The 22,050-nt window shown below is 39.5% G+C and overlaps 1 protein-coding gene across 1 annotated transcript; it reads left to right on the top strand.

Annotated features, from left to right (window-relative positions):
• Window positions 1–6,152: 6,152 nt before the first annotated feature.
• On the top strand, window positions 6,153–21,627 carry MYL10 (myosin light chain 10). Its single transcript, XM_035900531.1, has 7 exons — window positions 6,153–6,158; window positions 7,653–7,739; window positions 10,495–10,570; window positions 12,021–12,125; window positions 15,640–15,718; window positions 20,742–20,790; window positions 21,529–21,627. Exons 1-7 carry the CDS (start codon window positions 6,153–6,155, stop codon window positions 21,625–21,627), a joined length of 501 nt encoding a protein of 166 aa, XP_035756424.1.
• The last annotated feature ends 423 nt before the right edge of the window (window positions 21,628–22,050 follow it).

Genomic DNA, 22,050 nt, shown 5'->3' with positions numbered 1-22,050 from the left:
AAATCTTGTACTTAGTATCGTACCCAGAATGATGGTATATCCCATAGAGTGAGCTGTGGACTTCCAAGGACTTTTCTGCACATGTTTAACGAATGAGTAAGGTAGGGAGCATAGATGCACTTGCTGAAGGGAAGATCTCGGGCATCTCTTTCCAAGACAAGTACACTAGGGCAGCAGTTTCTGGCACGGCTGGTGTTAATTAGTGCTAAGGTATGCTATGGCGTGATGAGGAGTGAAGGAAAGGGGTATTTCTATAACTGTAGCTGTGTTGCTCTTGAAACCACGGGGAGAAGTAGGAAGTACTGCAGAAATTTCTGTGGCTTGTCTTTGCCCTGCTCACTGTTGCCTTTTAGCTCTGGGACTCCAATAGCCACCTCTGCACCAAAGGTGCATTTGATGTGATTTCAAGGAGCAAAGAAGAACGTCTGCCTAAGGAGCAGTGGGCAGATTGGGCTGTATCTTTGTCTTCTGCAAATTTAGAGGAATGACTACAACAATATTAAAAAAAAAAAAGCTGGTGATTTTCTCTTTATTTATTTTTGTCCGTTTTCCAGGTCGTTTTCAGGCTGTCTTAAAGTAATGCTGCCCAGTGGCTCCCTGGGGCTATGGAATATTTGATTCTGGAGAACACCGGAGAGGGAGTTGTATATGAAAAGCTCTCTCAAAGCTTGGTTCAAACTTGATTCCATTTAAGCAGGTGATGAATGGGATCCAAGTGCTGTTCTGAGCAGGATAAAACCACATTCAAAGTCATTTCTAAAATCCACGTACAAACCTGGGTTCCAGTTTCAGTCAGTGCAAGCCCGGTGTCAGTGGTTTCACACTGAGCATGCAAGCCACTAATCACGTTCTTCACCACTGTTTCAGAAGTGAGCAGTGCTTTGTGCCGATTATGCCTCTTCAGCTGTGGATTTACAGGTTTCCCTTTAATCAGCTTCACTAAAGTCTAAGCCAGTCCTTTTCTGGGGTGGGGGGGCAAGTGTGGGGTCTTAGGTTTTCTTTTTCCCCTCTTTTTAAAAATTTTATTTACCCATTTTATTCCCTCCTATTTATTTCAATGACACACCATGCTGCTTGATGTTTGAAGATATTTCAGGACGTTCTGTGGTAAAATTGCTTAAGTTAGGAGATGTGAAAATATAGTGAGAGACTTTTCTGTCTCCTCACTCCCAGTTCAACTGACGGTTCTCTGCGGTGGTTCTTTTCATTGTGCCTTTTGTTTTGGGAAAATATCTTCTGAGGTACCTTACTATACAGGGACACATGAAACAGATTTAAAATGGAAAGAAAAAAATAGCCTTAATGAAAGAAAGCTGAAGAATATCTTTACATAAGGAAGTGATCATTTTTTATTAATCAGAGGGAAATGTATATGTAATTATGCTAGATGAACTCTGTGGGGAGGTTTTTTTCTCTCTTTATGATGTCTTAAGGGATTTATAAATATTACAGAGGTTTTATAGCATCATAATATTTCAGATGTGCAGTAAAGCTACTTTCAAAGGATTAGTGCAGACAAAGCAGCATAGTAAAAAATAATTACAAGTCAGCCAGTGCTACTAGGCTCTGACATACAGGGCTGATGAGAGTGAGAGAGGCAGGGTTCAGGGAGCTAATTTTTCTAACAAGAGCAGACCACACAAGCGCTGTGGAATGGAGTTCTGAGAACTGTCTACTGCTCTCCGTTAATTCCAGGGAATTTCAGTGAAGTTGGGTCTGTGATGTCTCCCCTTATGCTCTGTGCTGATGGAGAGAAAGAAGGGAGGAAGAGAGGAGAGGGAAGCCTTTTTCAGATCCCCAAGAGATTCCTGTGTTTATTCAGTTCAAGTGACACCTTGTAGCAAATTCTGTATGCTGAAGGGAACTGCGTACCCAAAAATAGATTGCATTCTGATCAAATGTGTTTTGCAGCCTGCTTAACTGCCTGGAATGTACCACCTGTACTGAAACAAGTACTGACCTCAGTGGGGCAAGGCTGATTTCACCAGCTGAAAATGCGGCCAGTTGTTTAACCGTTGCAGTGTTTCTGTATGCAACTGCCCATGCATATGTGTGTACGTGTGTGTGCGTCTGTGAGCGTAGAGGACTGTGCAGGTAGAAAGGGACTGTTCATCTGTTTACACGAAGGAGGAGGACATGTATATGCCAGAGAAGAAATTTTGTTGGGTGGGGAAAGCAGCTGGTGAATTTTGGGTCATAGAGGTTGAGCAGTCTGCGGTTGGAGAGGTTATCTGCCATTCTGAGATAAGTTTTGGGAGATAATACATTCTCTCTGTATATCAGTGCAAGAGAAAAAGGGAGACTGTGGTCGGGAAGGGATTTTGTGTGGGGCAAGGGAGAATGCTTTAGTGTATGGGAGTGTGGAGCAAGGAGGATGCGGTCCAACAGATTTTTGTATCTAGCAGGGATCAAAGGTGTGTGTGTCTGTGTGGGTGTGTGGGAGGCTGGGACTACATATAAAATGGAGTGAGGATGAGAAGGGAGGGATCTGTTTGTGAGTGCAGAGTAGGTAATAAAAAGATCTTCTGTTTCTCAGTTCTGATAACGTGGGTTTTTATTTGAATGATCTGAGGCTGCTGCTTGTTTGAAATGCAAATTGTGCCCTTAGAGCAGTTTATGTTGCTTACTCCTCTAGACTGTTCCCTCAAAGGCATGCACTTGGGTTGGCCTTATTCTTCTCACCTGCCATGAAAAGGGCCTACACCATGCTAAAAAAGGTGGCCTGTCCGTAGCTGGGCTCTTTGGTGCAGATGCAGTGTAAATTACCTCAGCAGAGCAAACTTGTGAGAAAATAATCAACAGAAATCCTGTCCAGTGCTGCAAAAATCTCTTGGATGGACCTGAGATGTAACTTTTGATTCAGAAGCTGGATTCAATGATAACCAAAATTTAAAGACAGGAAATGTCAGCACCGAGATCCCCGAGTGCATGAAAAACAATGAGAGAGTGTGATGGATGAAAAAGTAACAGTAGCTCAGAGTTAACATCATACTGTGGATCACAGTAGGGGACAGAATCTGAGCGAGATGATGGATGGATTCTGTCTTTTCTGTAGTCAGGGACATAGTTGCAGAGGAAGGAAGTATAAAATGTGAACAGTGCAATTTAAAGCTGGTAGTACCTTATGCCTAGTTTGCCCTGGGCTGAATGAACACATAAGGGTACAAGATAACAGAATCAGGTTCTTAACAGTGTACTGTTTGTCTCTGAAGGACTCCCTCCAGGAGACCTGCTTATCCACTAGTGTCTTCTTTGGTAAAAAAATTAAAAGAAGACACAATAAGTTGCTGAGTGGGAAAGTGTTTCTGTTTATGTTCTAACTTTGGCTGTCAGGAAAATCAAACTGTAATCTTTAGTTATATAGAGTATTTTCTGAGTGATTTAAGGTATGGTGGACCCAACAGGGAACCCCAAACCGAACTGAAAATGTGGCTTCTGGCAGTGCTGCCCATTTTTCCTGACTGCCCATGGAGACATTCTTGCTCTGCAGAAAGCGCTAAGAGGTTGGTTACTTCATAGTCACTGAAGAACAGAAGCGTGCACCTGAGCAGTCAGCGCAGAGTAGCGCCAGTTATGAAGCCGTACCTTTATTTGTCTTGCAGCAACTTGTCTGCTTTACCGTATTTTTCTGTGTTGTCTGCAAAATTCATTGAGGGGCTGAGATGTTGAAGTTCTGCAATAATCCAGTGTCACTTCCTTTGTATCCCTGGTGTCATGAACCTACTCTAGCACCAGCCTTTTATGAGTTTATCAGGGTAAACAATGCCTCATGTTCCAAAGTATGAACGAAGAATTTTCAACTCCTTCCTCCTTTGCATTAGAGCTATAATCTGATTCCCTGCCCCCTTTTCTTTTAGGTCATTCTGAAATCAGAGATCTCTTCACTGTGATTCACTTGAACGTACACCCCCCTCCGCAACATATAAAAAATGAATCCCTATTCCTATATCCAGAGAGGCAAAGGCAGTGCACACTCACTGTTTCTGCCTGCCTGTGTCACTGCACTGTCCTTGTTCTCTCTGGCTCCCTGACACCTCCAGACAGGAGAAATATAAAGACCCTCTGTGAGGGAAACTCAGCTCAAAGCAAACTCCTGGTTCAACAGTGTTTTCTTGGGACCAGATTTTGGTATCGCTCCATTTTTTCATTTAAAGTTTCTAAACCAAACCAAAACCAAACTAACAAAGAAAAAAAAGACCCTTTAAAATCGAGGCTAATTGAGAGAGTGCTAACACTAGTAAGACAAATGAGTGATATGCAACAAGCCTGTGGTTTCTCTTCTAAAGTGAAGCGTTGTTTTCTTCACAATGGGATGATTAATACACTCAGGCAGGAATATTAATAGGCTTGTTCAGTTGTTGCAACATTCTTCCCACTGCTGTGCTATTGAGGCCTCGGAATCTGAGCCCAGGGGACCCTCAGCTCTTCAGTTTCTCATCTGGCACATTTTGTATGTCAGTCTCAAAGCACATGTTGCGATGATACAGCAGCTATCTTTGCAAAGTGCAGCTCGGCACACTTTGTGTTTTACAAATGGGGAAATCAAGGCAGACAGAAGTGATGTGTCAGTCACCCACTTGCTCCTCTGTAGGTCACCTACTAAATCCATGACAGTTTAGAAACTGTATGTTTGCTCAGTTCTCTGTTGCTCTTTTTACTGTGCCATTCTTTCAAAGGGATACTCCAGAGTCAGAATCCTGATTCCATTCATTACAAAATTCTGGAGTGTTTGGAGTTGTCAGACAGCAGTACAGACCTATTTCTATTCTCCTAGAGCTGCCTTTTAATTTGACTTACCCACCAGAAAGACAGTGACAAGGTACTCTCTCATCCTCCCTCTTCACAGTGCCTGCCTATCCACCAGTCATGCAAAATCAAGGTGCAGTTTCTTTCTGTGATTATGAATTTCCCAGCCTTTCAGAGCAGACAAATTATGGCCCCAATACTGCATACACAAAACCCAAGAGACTGATAACCCAAGATGTTTGATGCCAAAAGACTTAGCTTAAACTGGTGATGGAAAGCCATTCTCGTCCAACAGCTGTTCACTGCCCCCTGTGAAATGTATTGGTGGTCTCAGCCCCATTCCACAAGTGACCAGATCATAAATAGGATCCACACCCAGAGCTTCAGCAGAAAAACTAAAGATAGATTGAGCCACATGGGTAAGGATCTCCTTTATCATCCCTGGAGATGAGTAACCAGAGAGTAACAACATTGAACAAATATCGTGCTGGGATGAATTTCTCCTAGTACAGTGATTGTTTTCTGAATAACTAGTCTTCAATCGTTTTTGCCTTAATAGGACTTCACTAATGTAAAGAAACTTTTTGGTGGTTTTTTGTGTTGCCTGTCCATTTCTAACAGATACTGAGCCACAGCTTTTGGGTTTATCTGATCTTTTCTTATAGCTACAATCCTTGCTTAAAGCCTTATACCATGGAGAACCCATTAAACTGAGGAATAATCGAGGTATTGTCAGGTTAGGCATTTAAATTTAATAAAACCTGGAGCCCACTGTCCTTCATTGTGGTGCTAGCTTAAAAAGATGCAGATTGTTTGCTAGCACGGGGGGTATTTATCATGCTGAATTTGGATGCTGCATTTGGTCACAGCAGAGAAGACCATGAGAATGGTAAAACACATTTTGTCTTCATAAAGACCAGCTACATGAGCACAGGAGAACCAGTTCTACTACCCCATCCGAAAAAGCTGAGGCCAGCCTTGTGCCCTGTGGTCAGTTCCCCCAGACAGCTTGCAATACATTCCGCTGGGTAACATCTGCTTTCTTTTTACCTCGGGGAACAAATACACATAAACACGTAGGATTGTTCTTAATATTTCCATTCTATCTGGAAGTGTTGAAAGCCTCCACCAGGCACCTCACGTTACATGGAAGATTGCCCATTACTGCTCAAAATAACACTTATTTCATGTGTAGGAGGAGGAGGGAATCTGTTTATTCCAAAATCAATATTTCTACATTCATTAAACATTCCACTTATTCACTTTTTTTTCCATGCTTGTGGTGGCATTTTATCCTTATTTTTATCCTCACTACAAATACATTTTTCTTTTAATTTCCATTCCTATTTCCAGATCTTAGTGTTTTGCATTAGCAGATTGGAGCTTGACAGGTCTGGAGTGTGGGTATGTGGGTGAGTGTCTACCATAGCCCTTATTTTCAATCTGGGATCTAAAACAGGGTGGCTGAGTGTGGAAATCTGCCTGGCAAATTAAATTGATCAGACAATGTATACTTCAAACAGAGTCAAGTGGGAATATTTCCTTGAGTTGCTCTGCTCCTCAGGATATTTGAAATCAGTATTGAATTTGAACGTTCACAGGCTTTTTTATTTTGATGAAAGGAGACAGTAGAAGTTGCCTTCTGTTTCATGCAGAACAGCCCAAACTAAGTAAGACTAATTTTCCATGACATGAGAACCAGGTGGGACTATGATGATGAAGTTTAAAAGTAAAAATGGTAAATAAAAAAATAATCTGTCTGGAAGGGAACTCAAAAGGCAATGTAGCTCATTATCCTGCCCCAAGTAAGGATAATGCTGTGGTTAAAACATTTCTGTAATCCATAGGAATCACAGATTTGATTCTTTACTGCAGAACAAGAACTGTATTGTCTTAGGCAAGCTGGTTGGGCCCTTATTCAAAGGTATATAATAAATTTTAGTTCTGACTGTTTTCATTTTTTGTGAGCATTAGATCCTTAGATATCATTGTAGCTCTTTCCCCAGTCTTTCTCTATCTCAGTCTTCAGACTACAGAATAGTCATAAAAGCAGGCCCACCCTTTTATTTAAGATGACTATCTTGAATATTAAAATTATATGGGCTAGTGAGGCAATGTAGTGTAGTGTCATAGGTTGGTGCAAGAATATAGACTGTCCTCCAAGTGTAGAAGGTGTTCCTACATAGGAAGAGTCTTGTTCAGTCAGTGTTGGTCCAGACAGAGCAGACTTCTAAACATTTCTACGTGAGTAGGAAATGATATAATTTCCCTTTATAGTTCCTGAATGGAGTCTTCATACAGGGCCTCATTTTGAGTGTGGCTCCCTGTCCCTGCATGGGAATGGGAAGGAGTACCTGTAGCCACTTACCTGAATTGCTTGTATTTCTTGAGAACAGTAGGTTGGGAATTTTAGTTTACATCTCCAAGTAAGACTATAAGCTTACATCACTGCTCCTCTGGCAGAGAGCTCTGAAAAGCCAGTGCAGAAGCAGAAGTAGTCTCCTGCATCAAATGGTCTGGCATAGATGACTCTACCGAAGGAACAGGCAGCTCCCTGGGGAAACAACCAGTGGACCAGCTGTGGTATTCAGAGTCCCGCGATGGGTCCCTCACCTTTTTAATGCAGCACAGGGAGAAGCTGTCCTTGTTTATCCGAGCTGTCAGGTTCCAGGCCAGAGCAAGGGAATGGCACAAAGCCTCAGTGAGGGATTAATCTGTTACCAAAGCAGCATTTTTTATCCCATTTTTATATATATAGGATTGAATTCAAAACCTTGTAATAAAAAACCACAATCCTCTTGTATTGCTTGACTGTATATATTTTACCTTCTGATAAAGACGGAATTTGTTTTCATGGATGCTTAACAGACAGGAATATATATTTGATCTTCTTTTTTATTTTACAGGCTCCAAAAAAGGCAAAGAAGAAGATAGAAGGTGGTTCCAATGTATTCTCTATGTTTGAACAAACCCAGATCCAGGAGTTCAAAGAGGTTGGTCACTGTTCTGCTGTTCTCTGTAGTCTCCTGTCATTGCTAATGAATAACATAGGTTTTGTTTGCAATCCTTATTCAATTCTCCATCTGCTTTAATAGAACACACAGTTGTTTTCTGAATCATCTCTGTGGTTTTGGCTGGTATATCATTTTCCTTGTGTGTTTGTTTGTTCTTTCCTTCATTCTTTCTTTCATTCTTTCTGTGCCTCCCTCACTCTCCTGTTTCAAGCTCTAGAGTTCTTTGAAAAGCCCCCAAGCCTCCACCCCAAAATAAAGAAAAATTATCATCTCATCCACTTCAGCCCTGATTCAGGAAAACACTTGAGCACATGTTTGAAGTTAAGTATAAGTGGTATTTTAAATAAGAATAGTCTTACATGCTCAAGTATTATCTTGAATAGAGATGTGTTATTGAACGAGGGCTTTAATTAGTGGACTGTTCCACAATAGCAATTGAAAATATTCTTCTGTACCCTTCTAATACTTGCCCACAAACTAGAAACAAAAATACCAAGAAGCCCTCAGCCAACTTTCTCCATAAATGCCAATAAAACAAAACAATATGTTGAGATTAACTAAGTAAGCATCTTTTAGCTCCCAAAGAATTTGGTATTACCATGTATTTGTAGATTCTTTGACCAGTTACCTGTGAGGAGGTAAATCTAATGGGCTGGCATAAAAGCTGAAGTATATTAGAGACAAATAAGTTTTTTCATGAGTTTATGCTCTTTTTCTGAGTGGACATTCTAGAACGTCTGTGAGGCCATCATATTTTGTACCAGTTTGTAATTTTTAATTATTCATTTACCCCCATTTTTTGCTGACTCACATCTCCAATGCAATTTCCAATGTGATAAATAGCTACGGTTTCATTTTATGCATGTGGCTTTCAACTTTACTTTTCATGAGGATTCCCACCAGTAAAGCTCAGTGGTGAATGACACTAAAAACGCATGCAAAGGACTGTGAATATGGCCCAGGTGAATGAATTGAAACCACTAACATTTTCCCCATACTTAATGGGAACGTTTAACACCTTTCTCCCCCCCTCTTCTCCGTATCCTATGAACCTCCAGTTTTCTTTTCTCCAAGGACTACTGTTTGAAGATGTACCAACAGAAGAAAGAACTGGTTGAATGCTATATTTGATCTACTCTAAATAAGATAATAGCAGGAGCATTTCTGGGAGGATGGTGGCAGCACAACAATGGCAAAAGCATGAGGCAGTGGAGTGGTCCAGTGAAAACCAAGACCGTGTTGTGTCTAACAACTGTGTACTTGGTACAAGTATTTCTGAAAAGCTGGTTTTGATCAGAACATTTTTATCTAGAGATTTCAACCAGCTCACCAGAAAATGTTTCAGCATTACTGTTATTACATTATTTTAAGTTCACCCATTACAATACATACCTAACACTGTTCCTGTGTTCTGTGAGCTTGCTGGGCTCTGCTTTGCTCTTCATATTTTCTTTTGCTTCCAAATTGTGGGGATGACCATTTAAAGCAAGCCCCCCCAAAGGAGGGAAAGCAACTCTAAAGAGTTGGGATTAATTTTTTATTAGGTGATGGTTTGGCAGGTAAATGAAGGGTTATGAGCATGCATGCTGCAAGTAATCACATGGGCAGACTGGAATGTGAGCAGTGGGGCTTTGTGAGAAACTGAAGGTAAAACTACATGAAGATATGTTGATATAATATGAGCATGGGAAGAAGTGCACCCTGTAGAGCAGTAGACTTTAAAACTCTGCAAGTTGCTATAGCTGCAATGGACTAGCTGTATTCTCAGGAGGACGTTGTCTTTCATAATAATACTGAAGTAAGAATAATTCCTGGTCATTGTAAAGATACACTCACAGATTGATGTGCATGTCAGACAGATAACCAGCTTGAGAGACATGCCTGGTTCTACTAATATTCCCCATAGTATGACCAGGGGAATTTCAGGTCATTAAAATCTTTCAGAATCAATGAAACATTAGAAGTGTGATGGCAGTGAATAGACAGACATGCAAATAGGTAAATAGACAGATAGGCAGTTAGCTGGCTTGGTAAATAATAGTTAGAGTACATAAATTGTGTTGGCTGAAAATAGAAAAATAACTGGCTTTTTTTCTATCAAAAGTTAAATTTTGCCTGACAAGAAGTATTTAAGGTCAACACATCAAGGTCAGTCAGAGCACAGAGTACAGTCTGACGGATAGCGTTTATTGGAAAGGGAAACAAACTTTTAATAAATAATACTATGAAAGCTACATTTCTGTGTACTTTTGAAATCCAGCTATCTCTGTACAAACGATCATTTTGAGGCCCAGAAGAAATTTACTTTAGCTTGATCTACAGTAATTAAATGTTTTACAGAATATGACAGCTGCACAAAGGAATGAGGTATGGGAAAGGTACAAAGCACACAGAGTAACCACTGACTAAATCCTCCCTAACTAAAGCCTCCCTAATTCAAACTTTTATGGGTTAAGGCCTGAATGGCTGGAGCTGCCAGCATTGGCTTCAGCCCAGCTACACGCTGCACTGAGCATTAATTTAGCAAGAAGAAGTTTGGGTGGGTTTAATTAAGCCCCTTGCCAAGATACAGTAATGTGTTGAAAGTGAGGAAAGTGCAATGATGTGGCATGATGGGGATGAATCAAAGGAAGTTGAATATTCTTCTTTACAGCATGAATACCCCCCTGGACTGCTATGTGTGACTGTAGCACTGTCCAGTGCAACATGGCAATTTTCTTTTTTCTTCCAACAGGCTTTTACCATCATGGATCAGAACAGGGATGGCTTTATTGACAAAGCAGACTTGAGAGACACGTTTGCTGCGCTAGGTAAACTGGTAGTAACAATTAAATACTTAAAAGAAATGCAGTTTAACTTTCAAGCATAAGAAAAGTTTGTATTAGAATTACAGTGGGGGAAGTAGGGAGATACACAGGAAGCAAAAGGAAACCTCTTCAGTTTAATCTTCCGCCTTTATGGTACTTGCTATCTTACTACATAGCTCCAGCTGGAAAGTCTCCTGAGCAGCCTCTTTCAGAAGCAAAATGAAGGTCTCTCTGGGACTCACTGGTGGGTGCAACAGAGCTGTGCAGCTGGCAACTCTCCAAAGGCACTGATCCCTCCCCTGCAACTCTTTCATAAAAAGCCCACCCAAGCAGGGGTCCATGCCAGGCATTTCTGATTTGCTTCTGAATCCAGGCTTCACAGGCTGCACCTTTTTCATCTAGAAGCCATGCAATATCTACCAATTAACGTTGTTGTCATGGACTAGCTGCCCCTCTGCCCACACAAAAGTAGGAAGACTTCATGTGAGGTTACGTTCTGTTGTGCATTTATGCGGGGTGGAATGTGCATGTCATGAGATTAGGTACTGTCCATTCTATGTGCATCACAACCCTGATAATATCAAGCAAATTAAAGAAAATCTTTCCAAGGAAAGGAAAAATCAAATTGTTTGTGATTCCAAACCTGGAGTTGTATCCTTGTTGCAACATTTGAGGCTTGAACAGTGATGTAGGCATTTGGGCTTTTGCCATCTGGATCTTATTAAAAAGAGTTTGATAAGAATCTTTAGTGCTCCCTGGGGTGGAATCAGATGCCAGCAGAGTTAGTGCAAAGAGCAGAAGCTCCTAAACTCTTTATTGTGACAATGAGGTTTGCAAACTTTGGCCTGTAGCTACTGTTACCCTGAAATATTTATTTCTTAAGGCCAAGTTTTGGTATCTTTCCTTTTCAGTGAAGCCCTTCAATGTCTATAAAGTACAGTCCCAGCAAATTACTGCTCAATTTGGTAGGGTTGCCAGGGTCTAAATTCTCATCAATAGGACTGCACAAGGATGGGGAAGGGATACGACTACTCACGTTATCCATCTGCCCTCTACTCGGAAAGGCATCTCGATATACAGGAGGGCAAAGACTGAGACCTTGGATTCACTTCCGTCACTTTGAACTCTGCTATATTAATATATACTGTGTGGCCGGTATTTTACCTGGGGTAAAAAACCCAAAGAAGAAAAACAATTTATTTGGAAGTGCCCCTTCTTTTGTCCATTGCTGGACACATCCCTACTACTTATCCTTCTTAATCCTTCAGTCACCCTTTGATCTTAGACCCAGCTCTGCCAATTTTTTTTACACTGGAGTATTCTGGAGTTGTGTTCTACCATGTTATTAGCAAAGTTGCACAGAGCCCTGAGCTCCCCAGTGGGAGGAGATGAATGGGAATCATTTTTTGAAACACAATTTGTGATTTATTATGAAAAATGATCTCTGCTGCAGGTCGTCTGAATGTCAAGAATGAAGAGCTTGAAGACATGGTGAAGGAGGCGCCAGGTCCTATTAACTTCACTGTCTTCCTTACTATGTTTGGGGAAAAGCTGAAAGGTAAGTACCTTTGGGGGGTTGGAGAGGTATCTGTCAAAGATCCTCAGCACTGAAATATCTCAGCACCTTGCAAATTATAATAATGTATCCACAGAACAATGCTTAAAGGCAAGGAGTGATCTCCATTTTTGCAGACAGAGCTGAAGTATGAACAGGCTAAGGGACGGTCCAGAGGACAATTCAAAGGTGTGATTTCAGCTTACATAAGCTAACATGAAAGTGGTACGTTGAGGTCCAGAAAGTAATGAAATCATGGCAGCCTGGAGCACCGTGCAGATGAGTTACTCACTGTCAGTAGGTTCCTGTTGCTCATGCTATAGTGGTATCACTCCCAGTTTTAGCTGGTTTAAAAGTATTTTCAGCATTTTTACAAAAACCCTTTCTCCACTCCTTTGGCTCATTATGCAAACATGAGCTCTGCATCATCCTTGTAGTTATAGGGCATGAAGGAGTAACATGGCCTTTCCTCATTTTCTGTATTAGTTGTAACCCAGTGGCCCAGCCTTGGTTTCACTTGAGGTCAATAATGATTTTGCCACTGGATGAAGATTTTGCTGAATAACTCTTAATGGAGTGGATAAATTGAAATAACTTCACCTCAGTGGATTTACAATGATAAACGAGGGGAATTTTACCTATTACCACAGAATATACGGGGATCACTGTAGGGAGTTCAGAAAATGTGGGTACTAAATTTGTTGTGGGAGCTAGTAATTTAGTCATATCTCGTGTACTGTTAATGGCTAGAAACTGCAAGGAGAGGGAGTGTGAGGCCAAAAGAAAACTCTAGTCATCTTCCTATATGCATTAGAGATAGGTGAAAGCCTTGACCTTTAGAGCAACGTTGGCCTTAGCCGAGCACATTCCAGAAGTTTGTTAAAATAACTAATGAACAGAAAAATGGAAAAAAACTGATCCCATCTTCTTAAAAACATTTTTTGTATTGGTGCTGGACTCTGGCTTTATATTGCTGAGCACAATTTCAGTGAAGGGCTTTTTACACTTGGAATAGATAACAGAGAGGTCTGAAAGAAAAAATTAATGTAGCTAGTCCTCAAAGAAATACATATTGCTAAGAAACACAGCATGTCTGGGAAGCAGAAGAGGTGGTGGAGAAGGTTGTAGACTGACAATGAAGAGGGGATTTTATTACCCAAACATCGATCTGTCTTGATCACAGTGGTACCTCCCACCTTTACATTCCAGATGTCATCTTGCAGAGTAGGTAGAACCCTTCTCCATAATGTTCCTTCTGAGATATATGACTATTTCTTGTGGGGTGCCCTGCTACCCGTTCCTGTCTATTTGTGATGCTTATGATCACACAGACCATGGAAATGAGCTCTTCTTCCTTTCCCCGCTTCCCTCTTGTCTCTTACGATTGCTGGAGCTGGCAAAGAGTCTGGCCCTGCCAATTGTGTGGCCTAAAACCAGAGCCAGCACAGGAAGGTGAATGGTAAAGCGTACCCCTCTTGTCTGCAGGTTTCCTGTTGGCTACTAGCAGAGGAGGAGGGTTTTTTTGATTTCCATTTGGTGAAGGGAAAATCACAGCTGTGCTTGTCATGCCCTTCTGGTTGAGTTTGTCATGCAAAGGAAGCAGAGCCAAAAGACTGCACATTCCCAATCAAAACTAATTGGGATGAAGAGCCTTTGTAGTGCAATTAGAAAGGGAGAAAGGGCTAGAGGAAGTGGATATGGCAATTTTGCAACACTCTTTATTAGCTAAGTACCACTCAGAGAATTTGGTGAAAGGTGCTTTCTAAGTAAAATTTGTTGTGCTATAATTGATTTCTGTCATAAAAGGGAAGCTGGGATTTTCAGGACGAGCTTTAGCTTTGTATATTGAGATTATGATGCCAGATGAACAGCTAACAAAACTCGGTTTATGTTAATGCCAACCACATGGAGCTGTTTCTACAGGGAGTCAGAATAATACAATTTGTACAGAAAACAGAGATGCCGCACATCAAAGAAACCGCTTTATTTACTAGCTAATCAATAAAGAATGCCTGCTGCATTGCTTCTCTTCAAAGCCAAAGTCCAAGGATATGACAGAGTAGAAAATGTAAAACACAGTAAGGAAAAAAAATCCCCCACACAGTGGCGACTACTTAAAATGCAGACCTTTCCTCAGAGCGGGAAGACGTTTCTGTTCTTGGGACAATCAAAACACTTATTAAGTACCAATGCTTTTTGTATTGATCATATATATTCATTGCAGCTTTAATACAATGCCTACAGCTTGGCAAAAAAATACACGCGTCCAGTGTGTGACAAGGAGACCATATAGCCTTAGGTTTATCCACTAAGATACTACTACTAATCCTATGAAACCTTTTAAACAAAGAAAACTAAGAAGGCATCAGGAGTGTATGTAGTAATTAGAGCAGGGAACCTTGACTGGGTTCTATTCTGGTTCTACCTCTGCCAAACTTTGAAACAAACTTTGAAACTGCAATTCTTCATGCTATTACCTTTTTTTAACCATGCATTCAACATTTCAGCACCCCAAGTAGCTTCATTTATCCATGGGTCAGTCTACCTGCTTGTAAATTTGGTTTCCTATAGTTATAAATAATGATTTGTTTTTATATACTACCACAATATTTTTAAATACTGCAGAATAGTCAGAAACAGAGTATATCACATATCCTTTGGTGTGGGCTGAAACTGACTGTAAGTGAGTATACTCAGAATCTGCAGTATTACAGAACAGTCAGAAACCCCAGCCAAGATTAAGGCACTGTGAAAGCTAGTCCCTGACCCAAATTTTTTCCAGTCTAAATAGATGGGACAGATAAAGGATGGAAGAAAGGGAAGACTACTACTATCATTTTACTGCTGGGAACAGAGGAGCAGGGAAATTAAAGTCATACCAAAAGTCTGTGGCCCAGCTAAGAGCAGAAGCAAAATCTTGGAGCCATAGTCTAGTGCTTTAAACCATCCTGTTTCTGTAACTAACACTTAATGAAGAGATACTTAAGTGGAAGTGCACTACAGAACATAAGTGCAGATCACCATTTTACATTGATCATCCTGTTTCCATCGCATTCCATTGACATTCTAATTTTATGATGAGCTCCATTTCCTTTAGTGAGGGAAATAACCTCTTTATATAGTGAAGAACAAGTAACATCAAAAAGTGTTTTTACAAGGAACATACAGTACAAGATTAAAGGAAGCCAGTGAGGGAAACAGTTTGTTATATTTTCATTTCTCAAAGCCACTAATCCTCTGGGCACTGATATTGGAGACCGGTTCCTGGAAGTTTTCTCTCCAGCAGACATAGAATAGATATGAGTTATTATTTTTAAGCTTCTGAGCATTGAACTATTCACCTCTATTGTTTATCTGACATGACAAATGCTGCCAACTTAAGGAACCTTTGTCTTCAAACCTACAACTACAGTATTCTCCATTTTGCACTGTTTTCAAGTGAATGCAATTACTTAGCAAGTATTTGGCAGCTATAGAAATACATCCAGGCTTCTAAATTATATTTCATTAATTTTAGGCACGGACCCAGAAGAAACCATTCTGAATGCTTTTAAGATTTTCGACCCAGAAGGAAAAGGCCACATAAAGGCAGACTAGTAAGTTTATTTCAAATCCTTTTAAAAGAATAATAATAATAATAATAATTACAAGTTTAAAGAACTGCTTAAAAGCTATATTTTTCACAGTATTTTAAGAGATGGAAGAACTGCCAGGCAGAGAAACATTTAGCTTTTTAAACCAGAGTTAGAAGACTGGACTACTGTATTTGTATACCAAAAAGAGATGTTACTGTCTTCAGACATTGCAAGAGGCAACGGAAATATAATCACATGTAGGCCATTAGATAGCCTTTTTTGAAGGTCTGGATATAAATCAACACATGACTCTTTGTAGATTAACTCCATATGTAAAATTAAAATGAATGTCTGGTGCCTAACTCTCAGAGTGTTTGACTAAAATGGGAAAGCTAGTCCCCTTTTTAAAAAAAGTGATCAATTTAATTAACTCCGGGACATGGTTTTAGTGAGGACATTTTCCTTGTTATGTTTTTACCATTTGAGCCTTCTGCTTCTAGACAATGATTTGCTGTAAAATTCCACTAGATGTGGTGGGAGCCAAACCAAATAACACTATTAATAATATGGCAATTATTGTCAATATGCTATTTTTTAGGTAAGGAGGCAGGACCTAATTTGTATTCATAACCTGTTACACCAACAAAACAAGGTAAAAGGACTTTAAGTGCTAATTGCACAAATGTAAATCCTCATTGCACTGCCAGAACGGTGTAAGCAGGCCTTCAGGTAAAGGAAATAAATGATATCAAATCAAGGCAGTGGATGAGGAGGTCTGACCTATGGTTCCAGTGGAATGCTTTATGTGCCTAGATTTATACATATGCTTAAATTCCTTGGTGAATTTGGGGTCTATACCCTTACTGTAGCAGCCATTTCAGGCAGATTTTATAAAGCATAATATGTATAGGAAATTTATTAGGGAACCGTGAGTTACAAAATTGTATTTGCACCAATTAATTCTGCTAATGTTGTGATAAGGTTAATGAAAACTAAACCTCTTACCAGAACCTCTAAGGTGGAATTATCCATTACATTATCTGCAGTTATCGATGTCTCATGAAAGTTAGTTGAAAATACAAAATTCACGTACAATATTTCTTTCCATTACCAATATGCTTTCCTATGACAGTACTCCAGTGGGTATGAGAGTCCTATTATGGTATGCAATATGCAAAATAAAATCAGAGAGACAGGCTTTCCACTAAAGAACTTCCAAATTAATTAAAACACAGCAAGTGGATATAGCAAACAATCAGAAGGAACAGAGGGTTAACAGTTGTCCTGATTGTTTTGGGGTTAATGTTATCCAGCTTGGGAAGAACAGTCAGAGAAACACATCAGAAGTGACTCGAACAATCGAAGTGTAGCCTGTTGCCAAATAGGCCAGATCACATGGTATGAAATCACAACCATGAAATACAAGCTTCTGATAATACAAAACCCATGAAATGTTATGTTTCCCACCACTATCTGTAACAATATACTGCATACAAAATCTGCAGCTTGCCACCCTGTGTCCAGTGCTACATTCCTTGGATGCTGGAAGCCAGTTGGAGTTTGGGGCAAATTAGGAATGTAGTATCACACTCCAAAATGAAGATGAGAGAGAAATACTTTTATTTTTCCTTGATGGAAAAGGTCAACCCATTCCCCACCCCCACTGCACTGCTAACATTAGACAATTGTTTTAGTTCATCACCACAACAGAGCATAATGTTTACTTATTAGACCCGAGGGTAATGTTGATCATTACAGAACAAACCATTAAATCAATTCCGTGAATGTCTTTGAGGTTTAACTTCTATTCATATGCTTCCAAAATTTAGACATTTGAAGGTTTTGAAATAATTTTTATGTTGGCTCATACAGGCAGTTCAATATGACAGTTAATGTTAATAAATGGTATTTCTCCATATTAAAAAATCTTGGAATGTTTCTCTCCAAAACCAGCCATGTTGACCTTTTAATCACAACTTCTTTTTATGTTCATGGAGTTAACATCCTTCTGGGGATTTTTATGTCTCTTCCCTCTGCGTGTTTTCACCTCTAGTCTGGAAATGACTCACTTAGTCCATCTGATGGTAGCTGGGATGGATTCTTCTAACCTTTCCAGAAGTTCCAAAAGTTTATAACTTAATTCCAAATTCAATGACAGACTTTGTTTGTCTGCATCATTATACCACACATAAAATCCTTCCTATAGCATGATGTCAAAAACAGAAAATGCTTTAGGTCAGATTCTCAGCTGGTGTAAACTGGCATAGCGTTTGGAAAGGTTAGATGATTCAGTCCTAAATGCCATTCATTGGACAAAGTGAGTCAGGCCAACATTAACTGTGTCTAATGCTAAACCTTTTCAGATTTGTACCAGATGAAAGTGGACCCAGGGAGTTTACATGCATTCTGGACCTTTGGATATTAGTTTGGCTGAGCTAGCAATGTTTCTTATCGCAGTTGTAGAGCACTGCTCATTTCAACTCACCTGTTTTTCTCAAAGACAGCACTGCAGAGAGGGCAAACCCAGTGGAAAACCAAAATGTCCCAGAGATTTCACAGATAATTTAAAAAAAAAGTTTTGAAAATAAAAGAATGCAACGGAGTATTTGTAACTGTAGAAGGAACTGATGTCAGCCAGGACAAGAGATAACATTTAGACTCCTGCATCAAGGCAAATGGATATTCTTTTTTGCTCAGATTTTGATTTTTTTTTTTTTTTTTGAGAAGCAAATATTTTTTCAGAATTAAAACACAAAGAAAAAAGTGCATAATCTCTAGCTTTGGAAATGGTGAGTGTTCATTTCCCTATAAAATAAATAATGGAAAATGTGCATAGATCCTTAACTCAGTCCTTCTTCCTTATGAGTGTGCCAGAGACTACTGGGCTGTGCATCAGAAGATTATAATTAGATATTTGATCTTTTCTTTTCCCCTAAGTACTTTAAGCATGTGAATAGAAGGCACATAGTGCCCAGATCTCTTTTTAATTTTGTTTGTGATGAAGTTTATTTGTGACTTCTGACAGAATTGCTGTAAGTGCTTCCTTCTATTCACCAAGCTCCTTCCTGTATCACACTTCCTATTTACATTTGCTAATGCTGTTTGTCCCAGTGCACAAATATCCAATAATCAATTTATGCTGATGAGAATGATCTCTCTACTCTTGCACTCACTGATCATTTGAGAATTCCACTTCAAAAAATGCAGTCACATAACAAATTGCCAGGATGACAAAACAGAAACAGCAATATGAGAGAAAGAGATGAAGAAAGACTTTGCTAAGTAAAGAGAATGGTAAATTAATGCAGGAAAAATATATACAACAGCTTAAGCTCTGTCTGTGACTTCCGAGTATATCCCAAAACTTGCATGGGTATTTTCACTCTTGTCCTTATGGATAAGATCTTTATTCATTATCCAGAAACTTTTTTTTTTCAGTTTTCCCTTTCTGTCCTTCCAAATGAGCACTTCACATCAATAAGAAAGAGATTCAGAAGTGTATATGCCTCTTATGCAAATTGGGCTATGTCTTTGTTGTAGCCTTTTAATGGAAAAAAAAAAGCGTCTCAGATGTGAAGAAGTACCTTTGCCATCAAAACTACACTTTTATCTGTGTAACTTCTTTCACTCAAGACGCATGGTGTATGGGAGCAGAAGGGGAAGCCTTACTATTCTGCCTGAACATCTGCATCCACAGGAGGTGAATTTTGCTCATATGGAAGTGTTCCTGTGCAGGCATGATCTCTATTATATATTGTTAGTTTTAAATATTCACTTCAAAAAGCAGAAATAAATATTGACCTTAAAAAGCAGAAAGGGCTGTTTCCAGAAAAGCTATTGCTGTCACTCGCCCACAACAAACTCTTAAAAAAGCAGCCTTTTTTCAAATCTACAAACTAAAACAGATTTTTATACTTGTTTCAGCTTTTGGTTTTGTACAGCAGACAGCTCATCTGTTATCACAGCTTTATAGTCTGTTTTACTGATCTAGAAAATATCCTGATAATGTACAAGTACCTTTGGTAGTAACAAAAGGAGACAATTCTGCCTCTTCAGCGTTGTCCTGGTTTCAGGTCTGCTGTCTGCTGGGTTAAACCACAACAAGTGTGAATGCAAACTCTTTGAGATTAATATAGGAACTCTATAGGAAGGGGAAATTATTAGTGCAAGTGAAAGGGATGTTTATGTGATATAACTGAGTTCATACTGGTGAATGTTCTAGCACATTGTGCATGTACTGCCCTCAGCACATGAGTAACTGCGTGAAATATAAAGACATTTTATCTAAAGAAGTTAGACAAGAAACAGTAATTATTCCTCCTGGCTTTTCTGATCACCTATAAACTTAGGTAAAAAAATTACATGCTTGACTGACTTCCCACAATGGGTTTGAAAGCAGAGGGTAAATCAGCTGAGGGTCTGTCCCAAAAATTTTCTCTTTGATGTAATTGCATAGGATGCAGATTGTGTGTGGGATAAGCTCCTTGTTACAGTGCTGTAACTCCAGATCAAGACATTGTACCGTGAAATACAACAGGTCTCATGCAGTCTCACAGTCTCCTCTGGGAATGACTGCATGCAAATAAAGGGATTCTCAGATGATGACTCGGAATAGCTGTTGGACTTCTCTTTCAAGTCCTCTTTCTCATTTCATGCTCTGTTCCTTTCATCCTCAGATTTTACAGAAAATATTCTCCCTTTTGGTTTTGTTAAGTGATCCAAACTTTAAACAGCAAGTGAGAAAACCTACCATTTTAGGTTAAGATAAGCATACAAAATTGCTGTATTTCAATTAGAGTAATAACCTTAAACAATTTTAAACCTCTATAAAATGTCACAAAAGCAAAATAAGTTGGCAGAGCGAGGCATTGACACTGATGGGTGCCCACAGAAAATCTCTTACAATATCATGTAAGGATTAACAACTCTAATTTATGCGGTCACACAGATTTTCTTTCATGCGACTTCAGGAGGGATCTTGCCATCTGAATTGTCATGTGCCATTATCACCCTTTAATCAGGTTATTTCATTTTATTTGAACAGCATCAAAGAAATGCTTATGACACAGGCAGACCGGTTCAGTCAAGAAGAGGTAAGGACCTTCTGCTTTATTCAAAACAGGAATCTATCTTGAGCTACTATTCAGCAATAAGTATTTGCCCCTCTTTAAATGCATGAATTCAACCCAAATCCAGACTGAGAGAAGGTTGATGCCAGCTCTAGCAATTAGGAACAATTCAAAGCATCTCTTCTGAATAGCTCCATGGCTAAATCAAAGTCAAAACGATTCTTTGGACTTCCATCCAAGTGTAAGCATGGCCTATCTCTTGCTGTTCCTTCCTATGGTGAGCTGGGCAATGAATTTACTAGAGTTCAAGTGGGTTTGGGTGGGGACTGTGATCTGTTTTCCATTTCTGTGAGAGTTATTTTGTTTGAAATCTGAAATGAGTTCTGAAATGAGGTACTGACTTTGTGGTTTGTGTGAGACTGAACATTGATTCTGCTGGCTGGGAGGAATTTAGAGGGACTTTATTTTCAGAAGAGATTGAGTGGAGTTGGTTTGTGGCAACAACAGACTGGAGTGCAAACATTACTTGGCCAGGGTTTACCTGGATTTCAGGGAGAGCTCTTCTGACAGGGAACTTGTTGGGATTATAGCAGGACTGTATTAACTAGTTGTGTTCTAATTCCTATTTCAATTTTACTGAAGCTAAGGAAAAAACTTCCATAGTGATTAATGGATCAAGGCAGAAGGGAGCTTAACTGGGTTGAAAATGATGCTGTCCCACAGTCCTATGTTTGTAACACTTCTCTCCTCTTTGCTTGGCAGATCAAACAGATGTTTGCTGCTTTCCCTCCAGATGTCTCTGGTAATCTTGACTATAAGAACCTCTGTTACGTTATCACCCATGGTGAGGAGAAAGACTAAGAGGAAAGAGATGAACTTCTCCTGGGATGATTCACCAAGTTATATCATAATGCTTTTGTGTTCAAGAAAAAGGGCTAAACATTTAGTATGTGAAGCCATGTGGTCATCAGAAGAGAACCAATAAAACAATTGAAATTAGATTAAAGTTTTTTAATGCTCCTGCTTTTATAAAAGATGAAAATACCAATTTTGTTAGTTTTTTCCCATCCTTTTTTTTTTTTTCTGTCAGTGGTTTGAAATGGAATTTTCTTGATGAACTGGTGCTTTCATGATTTATTGACAATCCTAATGTTCACCAGATGGTCCATTGGACACTGCAGTATTGCTTAACCTCTTGTCTTTTATACATAAGCTCCATGTGTTAATTGAGAAATCCTCTAACTTATTGCACCAGCAAGAGTATTTGGTAAATAGAATTCTGTT

This window comes from Egretta garzetta, unplaced genomic scaffold, assembly GCF_000687185.1.
Source record: "Egretta garzetta isolate BGI_Z169 unplaced genomic scaffold, ASM68718v1 scaffold108, whole genome shotgun sequence".
NCBI lineage: Eukaryota > Metazoa > Chordata > Aves > Pelecaniformes > Ardeidae > Egretta > Egretta garzetta.
The sequence above is the reverse complement of the archived record's forward strand: the minus strand, read 5'-3'. Positions and strand labels throughout refer to the sequence as shown.

Coding starts and splice junctions, on each gene's coding strand:
- MYL10 (XM_035900531.1), top strand. Junction 7,740..10,494: donor AGATCCAGGAGTTCAAAGAG/GTTGGTCACTGT, acceptor TTCTTCCAACAG/GCTTTTACCATCATGGATCA. Junction 12,126..15,639: donor GTTTGGGGAAAAGCTGAAAG/GTAAGTACCTTT, acceptor CATTAATTTTAG/GCACGGACCCAGAAGAAACC.